This window comes from Lithobates pipiens, unplaced genomic scaffold (genome assembly GCF_037356315.1).
Source record: "Lithobates pipiens isolate NorthernLeopardFrog02 unplaced genomic scaffold, aLitPip1_a1.2 Scaffold_8, whole genome shotgun sequence".
In the NCBI taxonomy this organism is placed as follows: Eukaryota; Metazoa; Chordata; class Amphibia; order Anura; family Ranidae; genus Lithobates; species Lithobates pipiens.
Window position 1 is genome coordinate 598,020,989 of NW_027507903.1, and position 26,818 is coordinate 598,047,806.

Genomic DNA, 26,818 nt, shown 5'->3' on the forward strand with positions numbered 1-26,818 from the left:
ATTTTTTGCACTATAAACACAAATAGAGCGACAATTTTGAAAAAAACCCGCATCTTTTACTTTTTGTTATAATAAATATCCCCCAAAAATATATAAAAAAAACCCATTTTTTTCCCCTCAGTTTAGACCGATACGTATTCTTCTACATATTTTTGGTAAAAAATAAAATAAGCGATTATTGATTGGTTTGCGCAAAAGTTATAGCGTTTACAAAATAGGGATAGTTTTATGGCATTTTTTTTTTTTTTTTTTTACTAGTAATGGCGGCGATCAGCGATTTTTATTGTGACTGCGAAATTGCGGTGGACACATCGGACATTTTTGGGACATGCAGTGATTCCTGTGTAAATGACACTGGCAGTGTAGGGGTTAAGTGTTCCTAGGGGTGTGTTACTAACTGGGGGGGGGGGGGGGGGGGGCTGGGCTTTCATTTAGTGAACACTGATCTCTGCTCCAATCACATGGAGCAGAGATCAGCATCACTAGTTGCTAGGCAGAATGGGGAAATGCTGTTTACACAACATTTCCTCCATTCAGCCGCCCCGTGAGACGATCGCGGGTATGCCCGCGGCGATCAAGTCCGCGCTACCCACGACCGGACTCACAGGGGTCCCGACCAGCACGCGAGCGCACCGCCGGCGGCGCGCTCGCAATGGCAGGGCGGCATTGAAGATTGGACGTACCTGTACGCCAATATGCCTGCCCATGCCATTCTGCTGATGTACATCAGCGTGCGCCGGTCGGGAATCGGTTAAACACACATGAACATTAATGGCATCCCAGTCTTTGTTCATAGGGTTCACTATTGAGTTGGCTGTCTGCAAGGTTTAGGAGTGTGTCTATGGGAATGTTTGACCATTCTTCCAGAAGCGCATTTGTGAAGTCAGGCACTGATGTTGGGCAAAAAGGCCTGGCTCGCAGTCTCCGCTCTAATTCATGCCAAAGGTGCTCTATCGGGTTGAGGTCAGGCCAGTCAAGTTCCCCCACCCCAAGCATGCTCATCTACTTATGGACCTTTCTTTGTGCACTGGTGCGCAGTCATGTTGGAACAGGAAGGGGCCATCTCCAAACTGTTCCTATAAAGTTGGGAGCATAAATTTGTCCAAAACGTCTTGGTATGCCGACTCCTTAAGAGTTCCCTTCACTGGAACTAAGGGGCCAAGCCCAACCCCTGAAAAACAACCCCCACACCATAATCTCCCCTCCACCAAATGATTTGGACCAGTGAGGGGGAAAAAAAAAAAGCAAGGTTCATAAAGTCATGGATGAGCGAGTTTGGGGTGGAGGAACTTGACTGGCCTGCAGAGAGTCCTGACCTTAACCCAATATCTTACAATCTGGACAGCTGAAGTTACATCAGGGAAAAGAGCTCTGAGAGCTGATTGGAGGAAAGGGACACACCTTCACACATCACATAGGAACATAGCTGAGGCTGTCAATCAGCTGGAGCTCTTCCTCTGTCGTCTTACAATCCACCCTGCAGTTAATCTTTTTTACTATTATTTTTTGCAGCAGTAAGTGAACATATAGGCAGAACAGTGGAAAAGTGGTTAGTACGTCTGTCTAGCAACTCTAGGGTTGATGGCTCAAATCCCAACCAAGACGCCACCTGCGTGGAGTTTGCAGGTTCTCCACGTGCTGCATGGGTTTCTCTGGTTTCCTTGCATGCTCCAAAGACATGCTGGTAGGTTAAATGGCCCAGTATTAAAAGCGGAAGTAAACCCATCGATCTAACAGTTTGAAAAAACAGTTACATTCCCGGCATGCCGGAAATGTTAACTGTCACATTGAGAGCACAACCAAACTGTCAAACCATCCAATGGCTGAAGTCATAACTGATCACATGTGCAGCTTCATGGCAGTTAAAGATTAAAGGGAGGTCAAGATGGCAGCTTCCTTGGCTGAAAACAATAGGAGGGTTTACTTCCACTTTAATGTAAGATTTGGACCTTAGATTGTAGGCTCCTTAAGAACAGGGAAGGATGTGAATGCATAATATATATGTAAAGCACTGTGTAAATTGTTAGCTCTGTATACAAGTGAAATTGTATTTTACCCATTCTAGGCAAAGTAACCTTTTCTCTTTTCAAGAGGCAGTCAGTAGTTGCTTTCTTTACCTGCAGAGTTCTCAGGAATACTAATGCCGCGTACACACGATCGGAATTCCGGCCAGAAAAAACACAGATGAGAGCTTGTCATCGGAAAATGCGACCGTGTGTATGCTCCATCGGAATTTAGCTGTCCAAATTTCCGCCAGTCAAATATTGATAGAAAGTTTTTCTGTTTGGGAAAATTGAGAACATGCTATCGGAAATTCTGATCGTGTCTATGCACTTCCGACACGCCAAAAATCACGCATGCTCCGATTCAACTACGAGACAGAAGCTACTGGCTATTGAATTTCCTTTTTCTAGTCCCGTCGTACGTGTTGTACCTCACCGCGTTCTAAACGATCAGAATTTCGTGTGACCGTGTAGACAAGACAGCTTGAGTGGAATTGCGTCGGGAAAACCATCAGAGCTTTTTCCAACGAGAATTCCAATCGTGTATACACGGACTTAGCATTATCAGGGAAAGGGTAATACCGCGTACACACGAGCGGAATGTCCGACAGAAAAAGTCAGACGGAATCTTTTTATCGTATATTCCGATCGTATGTCTCATCGGACGTTTTTTTTTTCTTTACGAAAATTCTGACGGACTTAGAAATAGAACATGTTTTACATTTTTCCGACGGAACCAATGCCTATCAGGAAAACCACACGTCTGTATGCTGTTCCGATGGACCAAAAACGACGCATGCTCTGAAGCAAGTACAAGACAGAAGCTATTGGCTACTGGCTATTGAACTTCTTTTCTAGTCCCTTCGTATGTGCTGTACGTCCCCGCGTTCTTGGCGATCGGACTTTGGTAAGATCATGTGTGCGCATGACAGTTTCAGTGGAACTCCGTCGGAAAAACCGTCGGGAGTTTATTCCAACAGGAAATCCGGTCGTGTGTACATGGCATAAGTCTCCTACCTGGACTGGGGTTGCCACATCATCCCTTTAAACCCGAACACATATGAATTACACAAGTTCTGAGGCAAATTTAATGCAGATAAGACACCGAGTTTAAATTACCACCTTTAAAACTGAACACATATTACATAGGTTCTGTGGATGTTTAAGGGATGAGGTGGCAACTCTAACCTGGACACATTGCAGTGTTTGGTACTTGAATAGCCATCCGCAAGCCCTGAGCTCTGCCATGTGGTAGTATGTATAGACCTCTATAAGATTCAGATTTATTGGAATGTGGCAGGGCTTCCGGCAGAAGCCTAGTACTGACCGATTTAAGTGCCTCCTATAAAGTGAACTTGTTAGTCTTACCAGGATTGGTAATGACTGTTACTGTCATAGTTCAGCACTTCCATGTTGCCTGTCCTCTAAGCCCTTGTACAACACACGGTCGGAGATTCCGACGGAATGTGTCCGATCGGACCATTTTGTCGGATATTCCGACTGTGTGTGGTCTCCATCGGACTGTTTCTGTTGGAGTATCTGACGGACCAAGTTTTCCAACTTGTTGGTAAAATTTTCACAGAAAATGCTCCGAGCGGACATACTCCGATCACGTGTAGAGAATTCCGATCAAAGTGTCACGCATGCTCAGATCAAATTCCTACATCAAAGCTATTGGCTACTAGCCTGATGGTAGTCCCGTTGTAACAAAATAACATCATCACGTTCTGAACGATCAGATTTTCCGACAACTTTGTCCGACCGTGTGTATGCAACAGTTTCGGACAAAATCTGATTTGGTTGTCGGAATGTCCGACCGTGTGTACAAGGGCTTACACCATGTAACACTATTTAGTTCTAGAAGTCCATGATGGATAGAAGTTTCCTTCCCCAGCAAAACAAATGCTAAAATTTTACTTACACCATGGAGTCACTATATTGTTGCCCCAACCAGTAATGTCTCCTCATCAATGCTTTAATGCTAATGATGAAGTTCCTAAAGGGTTTATAGCAGTGTTCGGCTCATCCCTAGTGGAAATGGCTCCAACACCCTCCGGTTCGGTTTGCACCAGAACCTTCGAACGGACCAAAAATTTGTACGAACTTTAGAACCCTATTAAAGTCTATGGGACTTGAACGTTCGAAATCAAAAGTGCTAATTTTAAAGGCTAATATGCAACAGACAACACCAGCAATAAGAGGTATCTTCAGGTGTATACTGTGCTGGAGGCACACAACACCCACTAACTCCTGCAGATGCCTGTATTAGAGAACACCAGCAAAAAAGGGTAGATACAGGTATATACTGTGCTAGAGGCACACAACACCACTTTAACTCCTGCAGATGCCTGAGAAAAGAACACAGTCCCTGCACGCCAGAACACACTACACAAGGCCGCCGCGATGGCGGCCTTATATAGTGTGGGGCGTGTACTAAACCCCCTGAGCTATAATTGGCCACAGGCATCCTGCCTGTGGCCAATTATGGCTCTCCTTGCTGCCGGCGCTGTGATTGGCCAAGCATGCGGGGTCACAGTGCATGCTTGGCCAATCATGAGGCAGCAGTGCACTGCAATGGCCTAGTGCATTGTGGGCCGTTCGTACTACATGAATTTGGTGTGAACGTTCCACAAAGTTCTGAATTTGCCGAACAGACGAACGGCCGATGTTCGAGTCGAACACCGAGCTCATCCCTAATTTCCACTAGTTATAATGAAAGTCTAATATTTGTGATCCTGCTGCTAGTAGAGTCTTACTGCTGATAGAATCAGCTATTTAAAATGGCCCCTAGAATCTTGTCCCACTAATGATCTGCATCGGCTGTTGTATGACAGCAGGTCGTCAAAACCTAATGGTGTGGTAACCAAGACAGGCCTAAGAAGTGTCTTCGTCCACATATAGAATGAAGTCTCCATTTGTAATACTGTATGTGCAAGCTTTTCTGCCCAATCACATGCTAAAAGTGTCCGCTCTAATCTCCGTTAAAAAAAAAAAAAAAAAAAAAAAAAAAGGAAAAAGTGACCGCTCTTGTCACTATCTTCTGTCCACTCCGTTTTTCTGAATTAGAAGCATCAGTGATGTCACTACACTTCAGTAAATAGGCTATGTTCTCACAAAAAATGAAGTGTCAGTGATGTCACTGGTCTCTAATGATTGTATGTTCTCACCAATATCAAGTGTCAGTGAGGTTACTGGTCTCTAGTGAATAGATAAGCTGCATTCTCAAGAATATGAAGTGTCAGGGATGTCACTGGTAAATAATGAATGGATAGACTGTGTTCTTACGAATATGAAGTCTCAGTGATGTCACTGGCCTCTAGTGAATGGACAGAACATGTTCTGATGAAGTGTAGGTGATTGCCACCAGTCTCTAGTGAATGGATAGGCCATGAACATTAATGATGTAACTGGTCTCCAGTGAATGAATGGATCATGGTCTCATGATGTGCAGGCAATTATAACCTTATGGCCTTTAATGAATGGGACTGGCCAAGTTCTTATGAAGATGAAGTGTTGGTGAAGTCACTGGTCTCTAGTGATGGAATGGGCTGCATTCTCATGAATGTGAAGTGTCAGTAATGTCACTGGTCTCTAGTGAATGGACAGGCTGCATTATTAATATGAAGTGATGGTTGGTGAAGTCACTGGTCTCTAAAAACGGATGGGCTGTGTTCTTGTGAATTTGAAGTGTGAATGATATCACTGGTCTCTAGTGAATGGGCAGACCACGTTCTCATGAAGTGTTGGCGATATCACTGGTCTCTAGTGAATGGGTAGACCATGTCCTCATGAAGTTTCGATGATAGTGACCAAAGACAAGGGAATGGATGGGCTGCGTTCTCATAAACCGTTGGTGAGGTCATTGGTCTCTAGTGAATGGACAAACCATGTTTTCATGAAGTGTCGGTGACGTCACTGGTCTCTAGTGAATAGATGGGCTGTGTTCTCAAACCATTGGCGATATCATTGGTCTCTAGTGAATGGACAGACCATGTTTTAATAAAGTGTAGGTGATTGCCACTGGTCTTTACTCAATTTACAGGCGTTAGTAGGAAGTGTCAGTCATGTCATTGGCTTTTAGCGATTGGACAAGCCGTATCATCATAAATATGAAGTGTTAGCGATGTCACTGGTCTCTGGTGAATGGATGGGCCATTCTCTCATGAATATATAGAGGGAGATTTACTAAAACTGGTGCACACAGAATCTGGTGCAGCTGAGCATGGTAACCAATCAGCTTCTAACTTCAGCTTGTTCAATTAGGCTAAAACCTAGAAACCGGTTGGTTACTATGTGCAGCCACATAGGATGAATCTCCCCCAAAGTGTCATTGGTGTCACTGGAATGACTTGGACTGCACTCCCATGAATGTGAAGTGTCTCAGGGATGCCACTGGTCTTTGGTCAATTGGTAGGCTGCATTCCCACGATAATAAAATGCCTCTGGCTGTTTAACCCACGAGCCCCCACTGAAATCCTAATATCCATTTTGGGATTATACATAATTATGGTCACAGAACTAAAAGCCCTTTTGGTGGAACCACTTTCTTAATAGGAACATGGAAAGTTTATAAAACACATCTTAGAGGATGGTGGCATGACAACATTAAAAATGTGACTTTGTTCTATGAATGATGAAAGGAGACATGCAAGCGGATGACAATGCCATTATTAAAGTGCACTTGTAGTTTTGAAGAAAATAAATATCCTGCATGAGAGGTGGAAATAAATGACAGGCCCTACGTTTGTGTCTTCTCCCGATTTTTAGGATTTTAGTGTACTTTGGAAGGAATATGTTCAGCCCTGCCTTGCATTCCTTGGCAGCTGTATGAAGGTTAGGATATTGGCGTTATAGTAAAATAATTGTATTGTGGTAAACTGCATTAAAATGCAGTTTAGGCAATCCACTGATTGAATTTGAGCAAAGCATTTTTTTTTGCCTTGAGAAGTTTATCATTCTTATTCATTGTACTGTAATTGTGTTGCGCCCCCCCCCCCCTATACATTGTAAAGTGTTGCGTAAACTGTTGGCGCTATATAAATCGTGTATTATAATAATAATAATAATAATTCTTATGGTCTACATTAATGGTAGCTGAGCCAGTCATATATAAAATGTATCTAAAGCCAAACCCAACAAAAAATGTTGGCTGACCATAAACTTTAATAAACCGTGTTTTGTTGCTCAATAAGCACAGGTGCAATTTAAAAGGAGGGGGGGGGGGGGATGAATTACACTAAAAAAATAAAAAGGCAATAAATTAAAATGTAGAAAAATAATTTATTAAAAGAATAAATAGTAAAATGAACAGCAGAAAGTCATGCATGAGCTTAAAGTAGAGTGTTGCATGCTGGGTCAGAGGTTTTGGTAGTCTGGAGGTAGCGTTAATGGTTTTCTCAAGACGGTCTCACAGTATCATCGGTTTATTAGAGGAGGGACAGTCCCCAGTCAGGATTGGGAGGGAGACCAGAGTTTGTGCTGTGTTACAAACAAGGACAGTGTGAGCAGCACCAGGGAGGGATGAAATCTGGAGCAAGTTGAGCAGGGCCCACGGGTCTCTATAAAAGGGAAGAAGTCAGATGTCAGAGCTTAATGGAACATAGTTCATGGTATCGCCCATTCTCTATGAAATATATAAATTCCTATTTTATACTTCTGTACAGCTGAAAAACGTAGAAACCTAAAAGTACTAAAAAGAACCACTGTATTGTTCATGCAGAAGGGGTGTATATAAAGTTTATTAAAATAACAGGCATTAAAGGCTGGGGTTTTGCCTTGTCTTGAAGTTGGATATCAAAATTACAAACTGAAAAAGGATTAGTCAATCTAAAACATTTTAGTGCTGGAGAGTTAAATCAATCACTTGCCAATTTTTTTTTTTTTGCTGGACTCTACAGGGGCAGGGCGGCCCTCGGGAGGACTCTACTGGGGGGCGGGACGGCCCTTGGGAGGACTCTACTGGGGGGATCATTGTGGGCAATCTATTGCCAAGATATTTGTACTGAGTTCTGGTGTTTCTACATCTGCTGTGTCCATTAGTACTTGGCCTTACAAAGGTGAATAGGCACAAATTCCTAACACTCCAAAAACTCATGGAAAGCATTCCCAAAAGAGGGGAGGCTGTGACTGTCACTAGCTTGGGAAAGGAGGAAGTAGGGGTCAAATCCATACCAATGTTCATGGTTTTCAAATTTGATTTCCAAGTTCCTATTATCGTGATGGTCAAGTGTTCACAATCTTTTGGCCATAAAATGTAAGAAGGCAGGATGACCAAGTCCAATTATGTCACCACTTTAGAGTGGTCTTGCTCTTAAAGCCATGTTAGATGGCAGTTTATGGTTGAAACTATATTCCAAATGCCACCAATCCTTGGACGATTCATATTGTCTACCCTTCTTAACTAGAATTGTTTGGTCAATCTATTAAAAATTTTCTGAAAGTTTAAAATGTTTTAGGTGCCTCAGATTCATGATCCTTTCCTCAGAATTGAAAGGATTCTGTTACGTAGCAAACTGTTGTACGACTATGTTCTGATGGAAGCATCCATTCCCCAACTCACTTTCCACAGTCTAGTTCCAGGATGTTGAAGTTAAATGCGGTATGAAACTGGGCACAACTTTTAACTTGCATAGGTTGTTCAAATTTAATGTGTTGGTAGAGTAACTCTTTATAGTAACTCTTCCTCTTCATTGCAGGTAAATAAAGTATTCCAAGCAGAAGCAACATGCCATCATTGAGTTCCTGACAAGAGAGGGGTGCACACTGTCTGAAATACACAAAAAAGTCTACAGAATGTTTAAGGAGATAATGCTGTTGACAAGAAACTGCTGGTCAGTGGTGTCATCTCCGTAAACATTCTGTAGCCTTCTGTAATTATTGGGAGCAGCCTACACCCCTCCATCAAGAACACAATGACAGCACATTGCTGTTTGGAATCCATTATTTACCTGCAATGAAAAAGAAGAGGAGTTACTATAGAGGAAGAGTTACTCTACCAACATGTAAAAGTAGCAATCAATGTAAGGCAATAAAAAAATGTATACCTAGTTTGCATTAATTTCGGTACTGCCCTCGTCTATTCACTGCCTTGGAATTATTTATTATACACCTTCCCTTTAAAGATACCAGGAAGAGATATGTACTCTCGTTCTTTATCGATATCTATAGCACCATCATGTTCTGTGGTGCTGTACATTGTAAGATAAGAAGGGCAAGTAATACAATTAAAAAACATATGTCACAGAAAACCAATACATACCAATGTATAGCAAAAATGTGTATAGTAAGAGTATACGAGATATGTGCCCTGCTTGTACAGGATTACACATTCCCTGTGGCCTACTATGCATCCAGAAGCATTGCTTTATTAAATTAAAGGAGGCCAAATCTGCAATCAAGCAGCTTTTTCGGGTCTTTACCAATGCAAAAAGTATGGAACCCTAGCCTTCTTCCAATATAAAGGTAGACTGGATCAGCAACTAAAAACAGCACTGTGATATCACCATATATTAAGAGTAAAGACCAGCTATTTAGATTGAGACAGTATTACTGCTAATGTTATAAACCCCAGTCTTTCATTCAGTCTTGCAGATGTACAGGCTCCTCTCCTTTACTTAAATGACTTGCTATGATTCCATTGCATACTGTGAGCTGTGCAGCAAGATAGATGGAGCCCACCTCACTTCCTGGATGGAGGACAATCAGCATCATTCTAGCACTTTTCTCTCAAGCCCTCAAGTCCCCGGCTGTCTTTTATATCCATTAGAGAGCGGTTCTTTCAATCACAGGGTTTAAGCATCACATGTGGGAGTTCCCTGGTGTGGTCTGCATGCTTAAAGCCCAAAACACACCATCAGATTTTCTGCTGATTTGTCTTCAGATTTACCAAAACCACGTAGTGCAAGGGCCTGCCTCATTGCATACAAATTGAAACTCCTAAGGTTTGACCTCATATTATATGTTTTTGGTAAATCTAAAGACAAAAATAAGCAGAAAATCTGATAGTGTGTATGGGGCTTTAGGCTCCTTTTAGATGAGCAGTATCCATTCCAATCAGCAAGGGACCCATGAAACTTGGCAAATCAGAACTGAATGGATCACACTTTTGTTACTTCAATTTTTCCTGCATCTTGTAATGGGCCCATGCTAGGTCTATGGTTAGATGAATGTAAACCGACGCGCATTAATTTAGATTTGCCTTCCTGATAGACCAACATTGAGCTTCTATTCAGATATGCCTGAAAAACGGACAAATAGATCTGATCAGAAAACTCATCTCAAAAGGAGCCCAAGAACTCATTCCTCAAGACGGATATATATTTGCATGGGTGTAGCATAAGGGGTTGCAGGGGCCACAATTGAAACGCCACCCCTAGCTCCAGGGGGCCCCTGCAGCCTCCCTGTCATATTATCATATCCTCCACAAAATCCAGTTCAGATCTGCCCTAGGGCCCCGCAGCCACGCTCCAGCACTCTACTCTGCTTTCCACAGGCCACACCCTCTCCCCATTGGCTGGGGAGAAGCTGTGAGCCATTTCCTGAATGGAGAGGAGCACAAAGTGAGAACAGTCCAGGATAGGGAAATGTATGTGCTGGTAACATGGAATGGTAACCATGCTCAGCGAGGCAAGAGTAAGAGTGCCGTCCTGTAGCCACGATGGGACCGATGTCACTGGTGAGGTATGACACTGCTCAGTGTCTCCACCAGCTGGGATTCTCTGTACCCAACTCCTGGGGATGTCTATTTACCCCACTTCCTTGACAACTGGGGAAAAGACACACCTCCGGGAGGTGACATTCCCTCAACACTGACAGAGAAAACTTGAGAACATGCTAAAAAAAAAAAAATCCCTCAACACCTCCTCTGGGGGCCCCTGACGGGTTGAAGGATTGAGATTGTGTCAGATGGCTTTGCTCTCCCAAATACAAGTTGCCCCCCCCCCCAAAGCCCCCTGATCACCCCCTCTACCATTCATGCTGTACCCGGCTGCTGAGCTCCTTTTCCATTACAGCACTGTATACCGTTCCTCCTCTGCAGAGCTGAAATCACATTCCTTTACAACACAGCCAGTTAGCCATGATCTGCACAGGCCTACTGAAACTACACTGCCATTCCGACCAGAGAATTTTATAGGTCAGAAGGGCAACATAAAAGACAGATACACCCCGTGAAGCCTGACAGACTGTGTAAAGGAATGCGATTTCAGCCCTGTGTAGTGTACAGAGGGGAGGGGGGGGGCTGTATACAGTGCTGGGATGGGAGAGGAGCTCTGCCAAGTGACCTGCCAGGGGTCCCCGTCCTCTAATTCTCCAGCGGTAATCCCTGTCTTCTGATGTAAAGAGGAATTCTGGGAACTCAAAACTCTTAAGCCACTTTGAGTATCTTGGCGTGCGGTGGATGTATCTGTATCTGCACACACCTTGGAAGTAGTGGGGGGGGGGGGGGGGGGCAGGTCAACTTTTGCATCTGGGCCCACAAGTTTCAAGCTACACCTCTGTATATTTGCATAGCTCCTCCCAAAAGCTAGCTTTCTACTTGCATCGTAGCTGAGGACCCTTGAGAGGAGTAGTGCTGCGATCAACATTTGATAGCTCTTGATAAGTTCTGAAGCAGGGAATTCATGATTGATTGACATACATGGCTTCCTGAAAACAGACTGTCTGAATTGCATTAAGAAGAAAAGAGACCCAGTGAGGACATCATTTGATATAAAAAAAAAAAAAGGGTATATAATAAAGAAAAAAAGAAAAAAAGTTATTTACATATTTTATTAGCATGTTGATAAAGGGGAGAGTGATAGTGGGTCCTGTCACCTCTGGTGCCACATCTGATTTAAGTTCTAAAATGGATAGAGCCTTCTCTGTAGGTGTAACTATAGTGAGCCTATACTTTGCCCATGCAGGTAAAAGCAACTTCATGGGCCTCCCATCCTGTGAGCAGCACACACTTAATCTTGTCACCCATTTAATGTATATGTGTGGTGGCAAAGAGGGTGAGCTTTGATGTCCACCCACTGCACATATGCATTCATGGGTGGCAGAGATTCTGTGCTGCGAGTGCAGTCAATGCACACTCCCAGCACAGTGACCGAACGCTCATAAACAGCTCTCGGTATCTAGTCATGATTGGGAGCTTGCGGGATGGGTTCCTTATCACGTGACCACTGTCAGCCAATCATGCTGGTCATGTGATCAGAAGGTCCAATTAAAGGGACCTTGGGTCTGGGCGGGAAGGGGTTAAAGTGTATGTGAACCCTTACATTACACTTATTTGCTCCTTCTTACTCTGTTAAATTTACAATTGAAAGGGTTTCATTATCTCTATTCCATGTATTCCAAGTGCAAAAAAAATACCCATTGATCCTATTAGAATATAGTGAGTTGATAACTCACCTTTCCATCTATCCTCCAATGTGCTGAATTAATGGAACAGTGGGAGAGCGATGAAGAGGAGTGTATGTGCTGCTAGGAAAGGTGTCCTTAAAAAGAATTTGTTGATTTAAGTTCCATAATGTTTGAATGCGAGATCCTTGAGGTTTTATATGGGCTGGAAATTCAATTCTTACTTAAGGTGTTCACAAAAGTCTCTAAAAATTATGGGTAGGGAGTTATCTACTGTCCTTAAATCACTTGACCACTGAGACCCGTCACTAAACTCTCAGTGGTGATCGTGATATGTGCTAGTTACATTGGATGGGTCCACTGGCAAGGACATTTTCCAACCAGTGAAGAGATCTTGCTGTAGCAAACACCTCCAATGGCTTATTGTTCCCTAGTAGGTTCAAAGTAGTCCAATAATGGCAAGAATTGTTAAAATGATTTATTATTGAGCCCTCTATAGCCACACTTACATTGTCTGTTATTACAAATCACACTTAGAGGGGTTATACAGAAAATCACATTTAAAGATATTAGAAGAAAAGAACTGGAGATTATGAAGCAGAGGTCAAAAGTTATGCTGGAAGATAGGTGATCAAACAATTTGTAAAAATAAAGAATGGTCTAAATTTGAAGGCAGCAGTCTGAAGGTTTAGGAGTTAGAAAAAAAAAAGTAAAATAAATAAATCAGAATGTTAGTTGGTGGTTAGTGGGTTAGAATACAATCTGTCATTAAAATGAACATGTCGTAGAGCAGAGGTCTCAAACTGGCGGCCCTCCAGCTGCTGCAAAACTACAAGTCCCATCATGTCTCTGCCTGTAGGAGTCATGCTTGTAACTGTAAACCTTGCAATGCCTCATGGGACTTGTAGTTTTGCAACAGCTGGAGGGCCGCCAGTTTGAGACCCCTGTCATAGAGAAACCATGCCAAACTAACACAAGCCTATAAGGATGGGCACCACAAATGTCCCTTAATAGCCAACCAAGCTCCACGCAGGCCAACCGAGCTCTGATCCCCACCATTGCCCATCATCCCACAATGCACTAACTTGAAGTTAAAGTCCAGTCTTGCCTGATAAAAGTGTTTTAGGGCTTCCTAGGCTGTACAATAGAAAAACTGCTCAGAGCTAAAATCAAGGGTAGGTACTTGTGGTGTCTGCTCTTTGGAATTAGCATAGCTTTTTTTGGATGACAGGTTCACTTTAAAAAAAGGACAGTTAGCCAGTTACACACAAAAGCATTGATGAAAAAAAGGAGTCATCACTGTATCTGAAGCAAGATCAAGAAGTTTAAAAACCAATAATGCCCCGAGAGGAAAAAGGATGGTCACTTTAGGGGGCACTCCAGCTAAACTTGATATTTCAACGGCAAGCTCATGGCGGTGGACTGAAGCATTGATCATCTTCCAACATCTCCTGGTTACTCCAGCATGGTGATCTCCAGAGTCCCTGTCTGTGCCCCCCTCCCCCCACCATGGATTTTAAAAAGGTTTATAAGAAGCCATCTAAATAGAATAACTAGTGGGTGGAGTTGGGGAGCATGGGTTCAAAGATCGCATTGCTGAAGTTCCTGAAAAGTATAGGATGCTAAACATGCGCTTCATCTCATCAGCATTTACCGAAAGCCAGAATATCAGTTAGGAGTATAGCAACCCATGACAATACACATCACCTTTAGGACAGCCGTCAATTTTCTGAATGGATACAAAGCACTCTCTCATCGGGACAGGTGAAGAGGTGGGGCAGCAATGTTACAGTCCCCACCTTGTCCAATCAAAAGAATATTTTTTACCCATTCAGCAAGTGCAAAGCATCCTCTGTATGGCACCCATGCCAAGAGACTGACCTCCTGTGTTCAGAATCCAGCTGCTTGGCATGGGGCCTGGAAGCTAGTGGAGATCACTGGAGTAGCTGTGTCTGTGGCATCAACCAGTTATGGTATATACATAGTTATACATAGTTATAACTATGCTTGGACCAATATAACTATGTATAAAATATCCATACCTGGAATAATTCTTTAAGCCAACTCCAACCAATTATTTCTTCAAAAGTGGGAAAGAAAGAAAATTTCTGTCAGGTTTTTATTTATTTATCACCCTATTGGAGGGATTTTTCTTCACTTCTTGTCCAAGGGATACTCATACAAAATAATACAAATAAAAAAAAATGAGAACACAGATGGCAACAAAATCCTGGTAGAACCTCTAAGCCTTCACTGCCCTGTTCAAAACACAGGACAATGCAATGAAGATTAAGCTACATATTTTGGCTAAATGAATAGACAACAACCTTGGCCTATAGGGGGGTCTGTCTTTATCGGACTTTAATGTACTGGCTTTTGCACACCCTTTTGAAACTCTGCCTTAGGGCCTATTCATACTATTGTGTTTCAACACATGCTTTGATGTGATGTGCCATTAGGAGCCAATTAAACCCCAACTCTCTATTCTAATGGATGTGCACGGTCAGAAATTATACATGCACCTTTTGGTGTGGATGGACCAAAATGTATTTGTTTCAATTAAGCGCTACTGAGCGCCATACCCAGGATTCAATTCTCAGCAGATATTAGGACTGTATGTACTGAACCCAGATTGAGACTCAAATACCATTACTATAGGATATCAAGGCATGGGCAAAAAAAATAAAAAAATAAAAAAATAAAAAAGCAAAACTGCACAGGAAAGTTATTTGTGGAGCTGCAAGTGGGCAAATTCCAGATGCCTTCCAAATTTAAGGGCCCATTTAGACTTTTGCCATGTGGTAATGCATCGGCAAAGCAAGTAAAATGTGCTACAGCATTGCCGTGCCATTCATTTTTGAATGAAACTCAAACACACAAAGCACCAAGGCAACGTCACGTCTGATTTCTGGCATGTTGGGGTGTTTTGGCAGCATGTTCATTTCAATGGGATACCTTAAAGCAAAGTACAGCATTTTTAAAAAAACAGCAATGATCTAAATGCCCCTTTAAAGTTTGAGCTCTGGGTCACTGCTGTACCGCCTACATTTTTCTATTGATCACTGAGGTCACCCATCACAGCTAGCAATCAAATGTTGCGTAGGAGAGGTGATGGGTCAACTCTTGGAGCTGAAATTACATATCATAAACTATGAGCAGTTGAGGGTTTTTCTTGGCTCCTGGGGTGCTTTGAAAGATCTAAAATGTACACACGATGCTTACACTTAACTACTGCAGTTAGGTTATTTAAACCTCTGAAATCAAGTGACTATGGAAAGTACCTGCCAATACCAATCAATATCAGTCCATTCTGGCACCAGGAGTCAGCACTGGGTTTCTGGCATTTAACAAGGGAGAAAAAATAATCTCAACCATAACTGTTTGGATGACCCCAACTCTTAACCCTCCACTACGTAAAGCTCAACACTTAACCCCCCACCTCCCTAAAAAGAACCCTTAGCACATCTCCCCTTTCCCCCAACCTTTAACAAAGTCCTTAGCATTTCATATGACCAATGCTTAGAGTTCAGTTTTAAGTGGTAGGGGGAGGCTATTTAAATTTTAAATATACTAAGATAAATACAGTATAAAGGGAGCGGTTTTACCCTGCAAAGATTTGCATTTGTCTATCCATGCCTGAACGTTACACTGCCCAGCCAGACAGTTAACCAGGTTGGTGACGTGATTTCGCTCCACTGCAGTTAAGCAATAAAGCTTTGTTATTTTTTCACCTCCAGTCTGTGATTGGACAGTGAAGGAGAAGCAGAAGTCAGAGTTCATACCTATGAGAACACCGCTATCCACTCCCATCAGAAGCACATGTGCCTGCAGCAGAGCCTCACTGACCCAATGTACTGTCCCTTCCCTCGTCCAGTTTTGGTACTGCAGGGCAGAGGATTACACAAATCTATTCTATTCCCAAACATGATCCCCGATACTGAAATTAAACCCTAGGGTGGGATGCTTATGTTATCTACCACCTGAATCATGGGTGCCAAAGGGTACCAATCCTGCAGTGACGTGTAAGCATCATTAGATATTGGTGCTGCAAAAAACACATTCTCGGTCTAAAGAAGGCCATAAAGAGCATCAACTCTTAAAGGCTATAGCCACCCAAAACGAGTTCAGTTTTGTGCGTGTGCTGGTCCCTATGGCCAATTTGAACCTGGAGAAAAAAAAAAAAAAAAAAAAAAAAAAAAATTCCTTCCTGCTAGTGGGGTTTTTCTGAAATATAAATACTGAGCATATTATAGCAAAAAAAGAACGCCGGAAACTTGAGTGCTTCATCTTAAAGAGGGAGCCAACCCGCAAAAAAATATATACATTATTAAAAGCCAGCAGCTATAAATACTATAGCTGCTGACCTTTAATAAATGGACACCTACCTTTCCTGGGGTCCAGCGATGTCGGCAGCCGAGGCCGATTGATCGCTGGGCTCTCAGCTGCTGCCATTCTCAGTGAAGCGTTGCGGATTCACTTCCCGGTTCCCTACTGCGCATGCGCGAGTCACACAGTGCAATGGGAATGGTCCGTGCTGTTTCTGGTACCCGTGTGTGTCCCAGCAGACAGTGCGGTGGGACAGGAAGAGGCATAGACTCCCGTCGGAGTCTATGCCCGGAAGTGGGTGGGTGGGTTAAAGAATTAAGGAGAAGCAATCGAGTTGCCGGCATTCTTTTTGCAATTTTGATTTATGGGACACAATGGCCTGAGCACCGTTATTCAGCTCATCATCCTATAAACATGTGGTAGAGCTTGGGCGAGTTTTTGTCTATTACCTGAGCATACGATTTTTTAACTATGGATACCTTTAATTGTTACTATGGATACCAAGAAGACAGGTAAAGAAAGAAATATTGCCATGTGCACAATTAACTTTAGGTGCAATATTCAGGATTCTATCACCCTGGCTTCACTTCTTAATCATTGACCTGAAACAAGCATGTAGATAGTGAATGTAACCAGAAAATGTAAAAAGCAATGGGCGTTTAGAGACGACCTTCTGGTATATATCAAATATCAAGAAATATATAAAAGATCATAATTTTATTACAAAAAACATTTTACATCAGATGGGCAATGTGAAAAAGTCCCATACATAAAATCAAGGAATTGGTAGCAGTCTGACTGTAGACCTTGCCTACATGTTCACAGCCGCTTCTTCTGGGCTTCAGTCTCATCATCTGACCGAGTACATGATATTAACAAATCAAATAGATACAGTAAGTACAAACATATAAAATATTTTTTAAATAGATTCACTTTAACCCCCTATCCCATGGAAAAGGGGCAACAAAGGGGAAGGAAAAAAAAAAAAAAATAAAAAAAAAATGGAGGATACAACCACCGCAAGTGGTATAAGCAGTACGATATAAGCCTATCATATCCGTTCCAGCTACAGGGAGACAAGCAAGAATCCAAAACTGAAGAACGACCCAATACTCAACTTCTTTTTTTCACTTTAACCACTCAAACCTCTCCTGGCAAGTGCTGTTTCTATACTAGCCATGGTTGGACTATGAGGTGCTGTTATGTGACAGATGTTGATTAGTCCTTTTTCCGTTTTAGTTAGAGCTACCATTATCCCCTAGTGCCAAGGGACATTTTGAAATAACCATCTCTGTACTCTTCACAAGTAAAGGTTAGTTGAGTCACTCGAGTTGGCTCACATTATTATTTGGTTATTTTATCACTATATATTTGTCTGCATGTTGATATATGGGGTCGTATGTATATGTCAGTTTGTGGTCATGTGCTTCTCCCAGCACAACTTATGTATTTCCTGGAAGGTGCTGCCCGGTCTGCCCCATCTGTATTGGGTTGTTCTCAAGTTTTGGGTTCCTGCTTACTTGTCTCCCCGTAGCCGGACCGGATAGAATGGGCCCATAAAAGGTACTACTTATGCAACTTGCGGTGGTTATTTTCTCCTTTTTTAGTTCACTTTCTTCCATGGGATAAGGGGTTCATGTGAATCCATTTACCAATATTTATATTTTTGTACTTACAGTATCCATTTGATTGTTAATATCAGGCACTCAGTCAGATGAGAGATTGAAGCCCTGAAGAAGTGGCTGTGACTTTGTAACGTGTAGGCAAGCTCTACGAACAGCCTGACTCATACCTTTCCCTTTATTTCACGTATGGGGGGGGGGGGGTTTACATTGCTCACCTGATGTAAAATGTATTTTTAAATGTTTTGTAATAAAATTATGATCTTTTAAATGGTTTAAAGATTTGTTCCTATGTCGCTAAATGCTCATTACCTTTTCTAGTTTGACTACAATTACTGGGTTGATGACCTTTTGGTAAAAAGCTTGTCTAGCCTTTTAGACATACCCCTCCTTTATAACATTTCAGCTGTGTTATTAGATAGTGAATCTAAAGTCTTATCCTGTGTGCTTGCTTCAGGTCAATGACCGAGAGTGAAGCCACTCTAAGAAATCCCTGGAGACTGTACTTTTGAACCAGATGTTAACCCATAAACAAAATATAAAAATCACAACTTACCAGTCCTTCGATGAGGTGGCTGCATTCCTTTTCTTCTGGTTTTTACATGGGTGATCCTGCCAGTAACACTTCTGGTCCTAGAGTGACAACGCTAACTCACTGTACTGTATTTATGGAAGAGCGTTACCACCCTAGGACAGGAAACGTGTTTGGATTACAGAACACCTCCCACTCTTCATGTCCATAATATGGCGGGCCAGTGTTCTGTAGTTCACAAAGGTGAACTGGAAGTACTGTTAACATTTCTAGAGATAACAATGCAGACTGAAAATAACTTGCAAGCTCACAGGAGTGCCGATGGGATCAACAGTATTCACACAGTGATAATTCATCAGATGCTAAAGAATCTGTGTTGATAGCCAACCTAAGATGGTCATTTTCTTAATCCAACCTAAAGTGATAATTTTCTTAATCCAAGTGGGACAAAGTAAAGGTCACCTACCCTCTCTCTTTCCAGCAGTAGTCACTTCCCTGACTACCCACTACTTCATTTAATCACCAGGACTGCGAGCTTCAGAGCGACCTGCTGGAGCTTACACAGGACTCCTTCCCCATCCTGCACTGAGCCAGTCACAAGGCTGAAGGGGCTGCACCCCGAAGAGACTTCCATTTCACACCCAGCAAAGAGAGAACATTATGTTGTGGGGGGGTGTGTGATGCGGTTCTGTTGTGGGGGGGGGGGGGGGGGTGATGCGGTTGGGAGAGACCCAAACCCTTTTCATTTGGCTCCAAAATTTAGTAACTTTAAAGGGCTAATTGATAATTAAAAACACGAGCCAACATGAAGTCTTTCTGTAGAAAATTCAACAACGGTGTAGAAATCCATACCTGTGATATTAAGCAGCTTGGGCAGAAACCGATTCCAGAAGGTGCATGTTTGGACCCTTATTCCCTGCAGGTTCTGGAGGGGTTTATTGTTCAAAGGCAAATACTTCTGTTCTGTCACTGTATAGATGGGCCAACGAGATTGGCGGGCATCATCATTGGGATCTCTGGTAACAAAAAGGCAAATAGAACATGAATATGCATGTGCATCAAAATAACCCAACTTTTTTTTTTGTCAAAAAGAATAGAGGACGACTATCTCTGTCAATGAATATCTTCATATACTCCATTCACTTGCAAATCGGATTTTAAAATTTTCATTTAAAATCAGTAGTACCTCCGCCAAGGGGTCATCTATACCCTCTCTATTTGTATATGTAGAGGCCTTCCCCATTTATTGACCATCTTTATTCCCCTCATCTCCCTAAAACCCCCTTTATTAATGCCCAACCTAAACCAAACATTATCTTTGCCAGTCTGTTTAGTATAGGATAGGATGAAGGATTACAACATCTGTTCGATCTTGATAGCTCATCTGTTAATCTTGATCGCTTTATAGTCTCAGGGATCTTCTGCTAAAAATTGCTATATCTACAACTCGTGAAACATTAGTATGATGGTCAGTGGGAAGAATTCTCCTTACACTTGTGGTCATTGGAAATAGTTACCCCCTTACAGATTACTAAAAAGATCAATGGTGTCAGTGGGAACTTATCAAAGAGGCAGAAATTGCTCAAGGGATGTCGTTTTTTTTGCTTTTAATCTTAGTTTGAGTTTTTTGCATCATCCTGGGAGTAGCGCTGCACACATATATATCTATATATATTTAAAATTTCTTTATATGTGTGAACCATATGATAGTATGAGCTGGCCACTGGGTTTAGGTTTAAGCATTTAAAGGGAGGTATAGCAGCGCCGGAGTGTGATAACACATTTCTGTCCTCAAGGGGAGCCATTTCCCCAACTGTGAAACAGTTGTCCATGTCTGTATTTGTCTATGTCTCAGTTGGAGAGATTTACTCCTACCTTCTGACTACATTACCAGAACAGGTGAGAGGAACCTCTCCATCAGAGGTGCAGACCGTTCTTAGAATCCCACAGAGATTCTAATTTATTCAAAACAAAAAAGGCTTTGGCTGAAGTTGAAAGTAATGACCAATAATCTCTCCATCTACTTGGGAGTCTGTTAACCATTCTCTTTAATTTCATCTTCTTGGTATTTAATAACGATCACTGGCCTTGCTCTATTTGAAAAGTCTTTTTTCATCCATGACCATCTGCACTCTTCCTTTTAAAGATAAGAGAAGAGAAGCTCATGAGAATCTCATGGATTGTAAGAAATCCCTCTCTTCCAGAAAATGATTGCTGTACTATCAACCCCATCACAACTAATTTATTTTCTACTGGGGAAAAGAAATTTAATGAGGGTCTTCACCCTAGAGCAGTCTCTCAACCTTTTCAATACAGAGGAACCCTTGAATTAACTTTATAGTCTCAGGGAACGTCTGCTAAAAATTACTATATCTACAACTCATGAAACTGTGTGGTGGTCAGTGGGAAGCATTCTCCTTACACTTGTGGTCATTGGAAATAGTTACCCCCCTTACAGTTCACTAAAAAGATCAATGGTGTCAGTGGGAACTTATCAAAGAGGCAGAAATTGCTCAAGGAACCCCTAGCATCTTCTTGAGGAACCCTGGTTGAGGAACCCTGCCCTAGAAAGAAGAAATTAAAAGTCAGCATCTACATAAACTGTAGCTGCTGACTTAATAAAAGGTCACTTAACTGTCCAGGGTTCCTGGCGGGGACTGTGGGAAGCCGACTTATTCCTTGCAGTTTCACAGTCCGCTTCCCACTGGGCATGCATGAGCCAAGCTGCCTTCTGCTACATGTGATGTGTCTCAGAGGGCTGGGGGCAAAGAGGTGTGACCAAACTTCTGCTCGCCAAGGGCAGGGGTCTCCAAATTTTCAAAACAAAGGGCCAGTTTACTGGACTTAAAACTATAGGGGGGCTGGACTATGTCCAGTGGGAGTAGAAAATGCACTGGAATTGGTATGAAATAATGCCAAAGGTTTGGAGGCCAGTGGGAGAAAAAAAAAAAAAAAAAACATCTATATATGCCCCACCACTGGTGTCCATGGGAGAATTAGTTCCCCATATCTGGTATCCTTGGGAGGAATAGTACCCCACGGTTGGTGTAAGAAGAATAGTGCTCCATCTTTGGTATCAGTGCAAGGAATAGTGCCCCAAGGGCTGGATAAAGGCAATCAAAGAGCCACATCTGGCCCACGGACTGCAGGCCTAGGAAATCCAAGTGAAAGTGGGAGCAGGCATCTATCAAAATTGGGTACCAGTTCCCCCAAAAAATTGTAACCAAATATGGCGTTTCCGTGTGTGTGTGTGTGTGTGTGTGTGTGTGTGTGGGGGGGGGGGGGGGGGTTAGCGTCATGGCGGGGAAAAGGACAAAGTGAAACTTCCCCTTTAGGGTAATTCCAAAATTTGGGTTTTCAGTCTTTGGTTGAGTGTAAAAAGGATTGAATGTTCTTCCGTTCTTTACTTTGTGGATCACACCCGCTAATGCAAGTCCTTGACACCTGCATGGACTCCTCCCTTGCAGATGTATATTCTCATTAGACTGGAGAGTCCGCTAGAGACAGGAGAACACAGAAGTGCTGTAGGCATGTTTCAGCATTTTAGTGTCACATGTCCTCTAGGGGATCCACTTCACAAATATATAGAGAACTCTCTTCTGTCACTAATTGAGTCATGGAGAGCAGTAATGACTAGATCAAGGATTGTGTCATGCTTCAGTCCATCAAAGACAGGATAAGAAAAAAAAAAAAGAAGGGTAGAGTGGTTTTTCACCAGCCAGATATTTCTGAGCATATTTTAAAATCTCCTGATGCAGTGGAATTTTGTCAATATTGTTCTTTAATTATACCATAATTATTTGGCTTAAGACCAACCAAAACTGATAAGGCTGAAGCACATGCTTACTGCTTTCTACTGACTAAAGAAGAGTTATTGTAAATGGAGGCCCTAGGTTTTCTTTGTGGTACTGAAAGCCTCATTTGGAATCCGATTACATGAGTACACCAACAATGGGGGTGGGAATCTCAGAGATACCCCTTCCCACTGGGATCCTGGAGATTTGGTAGCAGTTTGTGTGCTTCAACATGCTGGTTATTGAGTTATCAGTTTTGAGTGATCTTCAAGCAACAAAAGCCTTGTGTACATTCTTACCCTGTCCGTGCAAAATTGGCCCAATATTTCATCATTCTCCGGCTCAGATCTGCCTCTTGCTTGGTATAGTTCAATTTGGGATCTAAGGGAAGTCCAAAGACAAATTCTATCTCATAGCCATGTGGAACTCCCATCCACTGTGGCCAAGCGAGATTGGAGGCTCTGTGATCAAAGTAATAGGCATAGACTCGGTTTCCAAATTCAGACACTTTTCCTGCAAAATGAGTCACTGGGCAAATTATGTTGTGGTCTCCTACCAACTGGTCCATGGCATCTCGGTTTTTTACTGGTGCATGTTCATCTGTCCAGTCAGTGTACTGCATCACCACTGCTTCTAGCGCAATGTCGTTGGCATGTGGAACACTCATCCTCACCCCACCGAGGAACTCCTCCCGCGTGATCAAGCTATCATTGTTCTTGCTAAAGCCAGGTGCACCGTACAACAGAAAGTAGGATCCCTCATTCTGGTTGACACCCACTATCAAGGGGCATGGTTTGAACCGGCCCATGTTCAACATAGTTTCAGGGGCATCTGGGAAAAAGTCACCATCAAACACTGGTACGAAGGCAAAGCGGAAGACGCATGGTGCTGGAAGAACAGAGAATTCATGGTCAATAAGCTTCTGTGGTGGCTTTGTTCTTAGGCAATTCAACAATTCTGAGTCATTTCCTTGCCTACATTCCAAAAGCTTTCCCAAAAGTTCAGCCCGACGTCGGCCCTCTTGGGGCGTAACAGTAGCCCATGGTGTGTTAGGAGAACCACTCTGCAATATGGCCTTGGAAAAGAGATTGTGGCTACCAGGAGAAAGGACATGCATGCCAACTGAAGCACCTCCAGCACTCTCACCAAAGATGGTGACAGTCCTGGGATCGCCTCCGAAGAACACAATGTTATCTTGGACCCACTGTAGTGCAAGACGCTGGTCAAACAAGCCCACATTCCCTGGGGCATCAGCACTTCCGGGTGTCAGGGTTAGGAAGCCAAAAGCTCCTACACGGTAATTCATGGAGACCACTATGACGTTTTCTGCATGGCAAAGATAACGTCCATCGTAGACCTCTAGAGAAGAGGATCCGCTATAAAAGCCACCTCCATAGATCCAAACCATTACTGTAGCATTTGAAGGACGAGGGTGAGGAACCCAAATGTTTAGGTACAAGCAATCCTCACTCATTGGCTTGTTGGGGTTCCACATCTCCATCCCAGAGAACCCAGGATATAGGGTATCAAAGTACTGGAAGCAAGCATTGGGGTAGACTGTTGCATCCCACACCTCACTCCATGGCTTCTTTGGCTCTGTGCGTCGAAATCTTAACTTATCCACTGGAGGCTCAGCAAACGGGATCCCTAGAAAGGCTGTGACATGACTGTTGAGGACGCTTAGCCTAGTACCTCGCACCTTTCCAGAGCGGGTGGTGACCAGGAGCTCAGTGTCACTCTGACCAAGTGCCCGAGACAGGAGGAGAGAGAGGGTGCAGAGGGTAACTGGGGTCAGAGACAAGAAGTGCATGATTGGTCCTCACTGAATTTACCTAAAGGAGCAAAAAAAGGAGAAAAATGGGAAAAAAAAAATATACATTACTTCAGCGCACAAAGTCAGTTTGCAAAGTTATAAGATATGCACAGGTCAACAAACTGAAAGACATTCATGTCAGGAGAAAAACAAAAAATGGAACAGTTCTAAGAATGGAATGAAAGGCTGTGAAAGGAGTGATAAGAGGAAGAATTAGGTGCAAGTTAAACACAGATAAGAGAAGCATGGTGATGCAGTGTAGTAGTAGTAAATTGTGTGACCCATCAGTTTTTATAAAAACAACTTTTAAAAATAAATATGCACTCTAAGGCTACATTCACACTTGAGCGTTTTGTAGCTTGAAGCTCAAAAATGCTGGAGGGGGAAAAAAAAAAAAATAGAGAATCCTTGAGATTATATATATATATATATCAAGGATTCTCTATGTGGATGGTTCACATCTCCACTCCAAAATCTCCTGAAGCCAAACACCTGAAGCTCAAACAAGTTCTGGAGCTTTTTGTCAGGCAGATTTGGGTGTTTTGGCACATTTTATTCCCATAGGAATGAATATGCGCCATTGTGCGTTTTTGCACAATATTCTCCTCAAAAAATAAATAGTAGCATATGAATAAATGTAAAACAAATACACAATTAACTAAAAAACATAACGAAGTAAAATAAAATACATTAATAATAAACCTCTAATCAAAAAAAGATATCAATAATAATAATAATCTTCATGTTCTATGAAAACTTTAATAAAAAATATTGAAACATAATAATCTTAAAATAACCCAAAAAAAAAACCACATTAAATACATTTTGTTTAGTTATTTATTATTATTTTTTTAAGGGTTAAGGGGTTTATTTTATGGTTACTTAATATTAATTTATTGAATTTTTTTTATTTGTGTATTCATATAATAAATAAAATGATAATAAAAATAACCAACTCCTAACCTAAACTGAACTCAAACCCCTTACCCTAATGAAAAAGCATTATAATAAATGAATAAAAAGAAAAGAAAAAAAGCTAAATGGAAAAGCTAAAAAAGCTGAAATTCCAAGCAACAAATTTTGCAACAGAAAATAGATTTCTCTATTGGCTAATAAACGCCAAAGCCCAAAAATGCTGCATACAAATGCGCAAGTCGTGCCAAAAAAAAACAAAAAATAAATAAAAAACGCTGGAAAAGCGCTCAAAGATGCTATGCTCAGGTATGAATGCAGCCTAAGGGGGAAGACTATGAGAGCTTAGGATGTTGTAACCACTGCTGTTTCTTGCATGATATAGGAGTTTTCAACGCTAAAGACAAAGGGCAGGTGCCTTGTTGCCTGTCCTGATCAAGGAGACATCTGCATTTCTATGGCCTGATCCAAGCTCCCAAGCAGACAAAGATTCTCCAGGATCAATCATAACCGCTTTACAGGATAATACGGGCCAAAACGTAATTGTTCTCTGTGAAGTGCTATTGGCCATCTTTAAGTCATGGTCAAGTTCTGTGCATCTACAGCTTGTCCATGGACAGGAAGTCTGCCTTTTGGCATTCCATTCCAAACTCATCCAACTTCAGTACCTGAATTCAACTTGAACCCAAACCACAACTTTCAATACCCACTTTTCACAGCGGTTATTTTCCATTGTGCTGGATTTTTTTTATTATTTATTTTTGAGTTTACTGGCGAGCACATATTCATCCAGTGTTCCACACCAAATAATCATTACTGAAAATCAGGCCAAGTCTCGATAGATAAATTACCATTTAGGCTCGGACAACTTTTTGTTATATTTAGTGTTGGACAACTTTGTTTTCTTGGAAGTTAAAGTAATACACTCTTGGTTGCCACTGGAAGGCTTCCCCTAACTTTCTCACTTGATGACCAGGTGACAGTAGTCACCATGACAAAAAAGATGATGAGTCCCAAATGGCAACACACAAAGCACTAATAATCTGACATGGGGTCTAAAACATTTCTCAATCTATCCAAAATTTGGGGGCAAAAAAAAAATGTCCGTAGATCCATTTTAGAACAACACTTTTATAGACGCATAGCAACAAAGTTCTACTCCTATTCTGAAGGCCACATGCACATTTACTGACAACACTCGCCTATAATGCACAACCTAATGCCATAGGTCCCAACCTTCATCCCTAGGGCCAAAGGCATCCCTTTGGTACTTGATGCAGGACTAGAGTTGCCACCTCATCCGTTTAAACCCGAACACCTTTGAATTACACAGGTTCTGAGGGTAACTAAATGCAGAGAAGGCACCAAGTGAGTTTTCCACCTTAATGAGCCACAGAACCTGTGTAATTAATATGTGTTCAGGTTTAAAGGGATGAGGTGGCAACCATATGTAGGACCCTTGGACCAAGAAGTCT

General features: G+C 42.2%; 1 protein-coding gene across 5 annotated transcripts in view; it reads right to left on the reverse strand.

Annotated features, from left to right (window-relative positions):
• The window catches only part of ACHE (acetylcholinesterase (Yt blood group)), a 212,294-nt gene that overhangs the window by 68,971 nt on the left and 116,505 nt on the right, over positions 1 to 26,818 (reverse strand). For 3 of the 5 annotated variants that reach the window (XM_077470506.1, XM_077470504.1, XM_077470503.1), the window contains exons 2-3: positions 22,918 to 24,450; positions 19,677 to 19,840 (exon numbers count right to left, since the gene is read on the reverse strand). In XM_077470506.1, coding sequence (XP_077326632.1) covers positions 19,677 to 19,840; positions 22,918 to 24,428 — 1,675 coding nt within the window. In that variant the 5' untranslated portion in view covers positions 24,429 to 24,450. Of the gene's footprint in view, positions 1 to 7,263; positions 7,562 to 12,807; positions 13,025 to 19,676; positions 19,841 to 22,917; positions 24,451 to 26,818 lie in introns of those variants that run through there. The other 2 variants (XM_077470505.1, XM_077470507.1) reach the window with 2 other exon arrangements.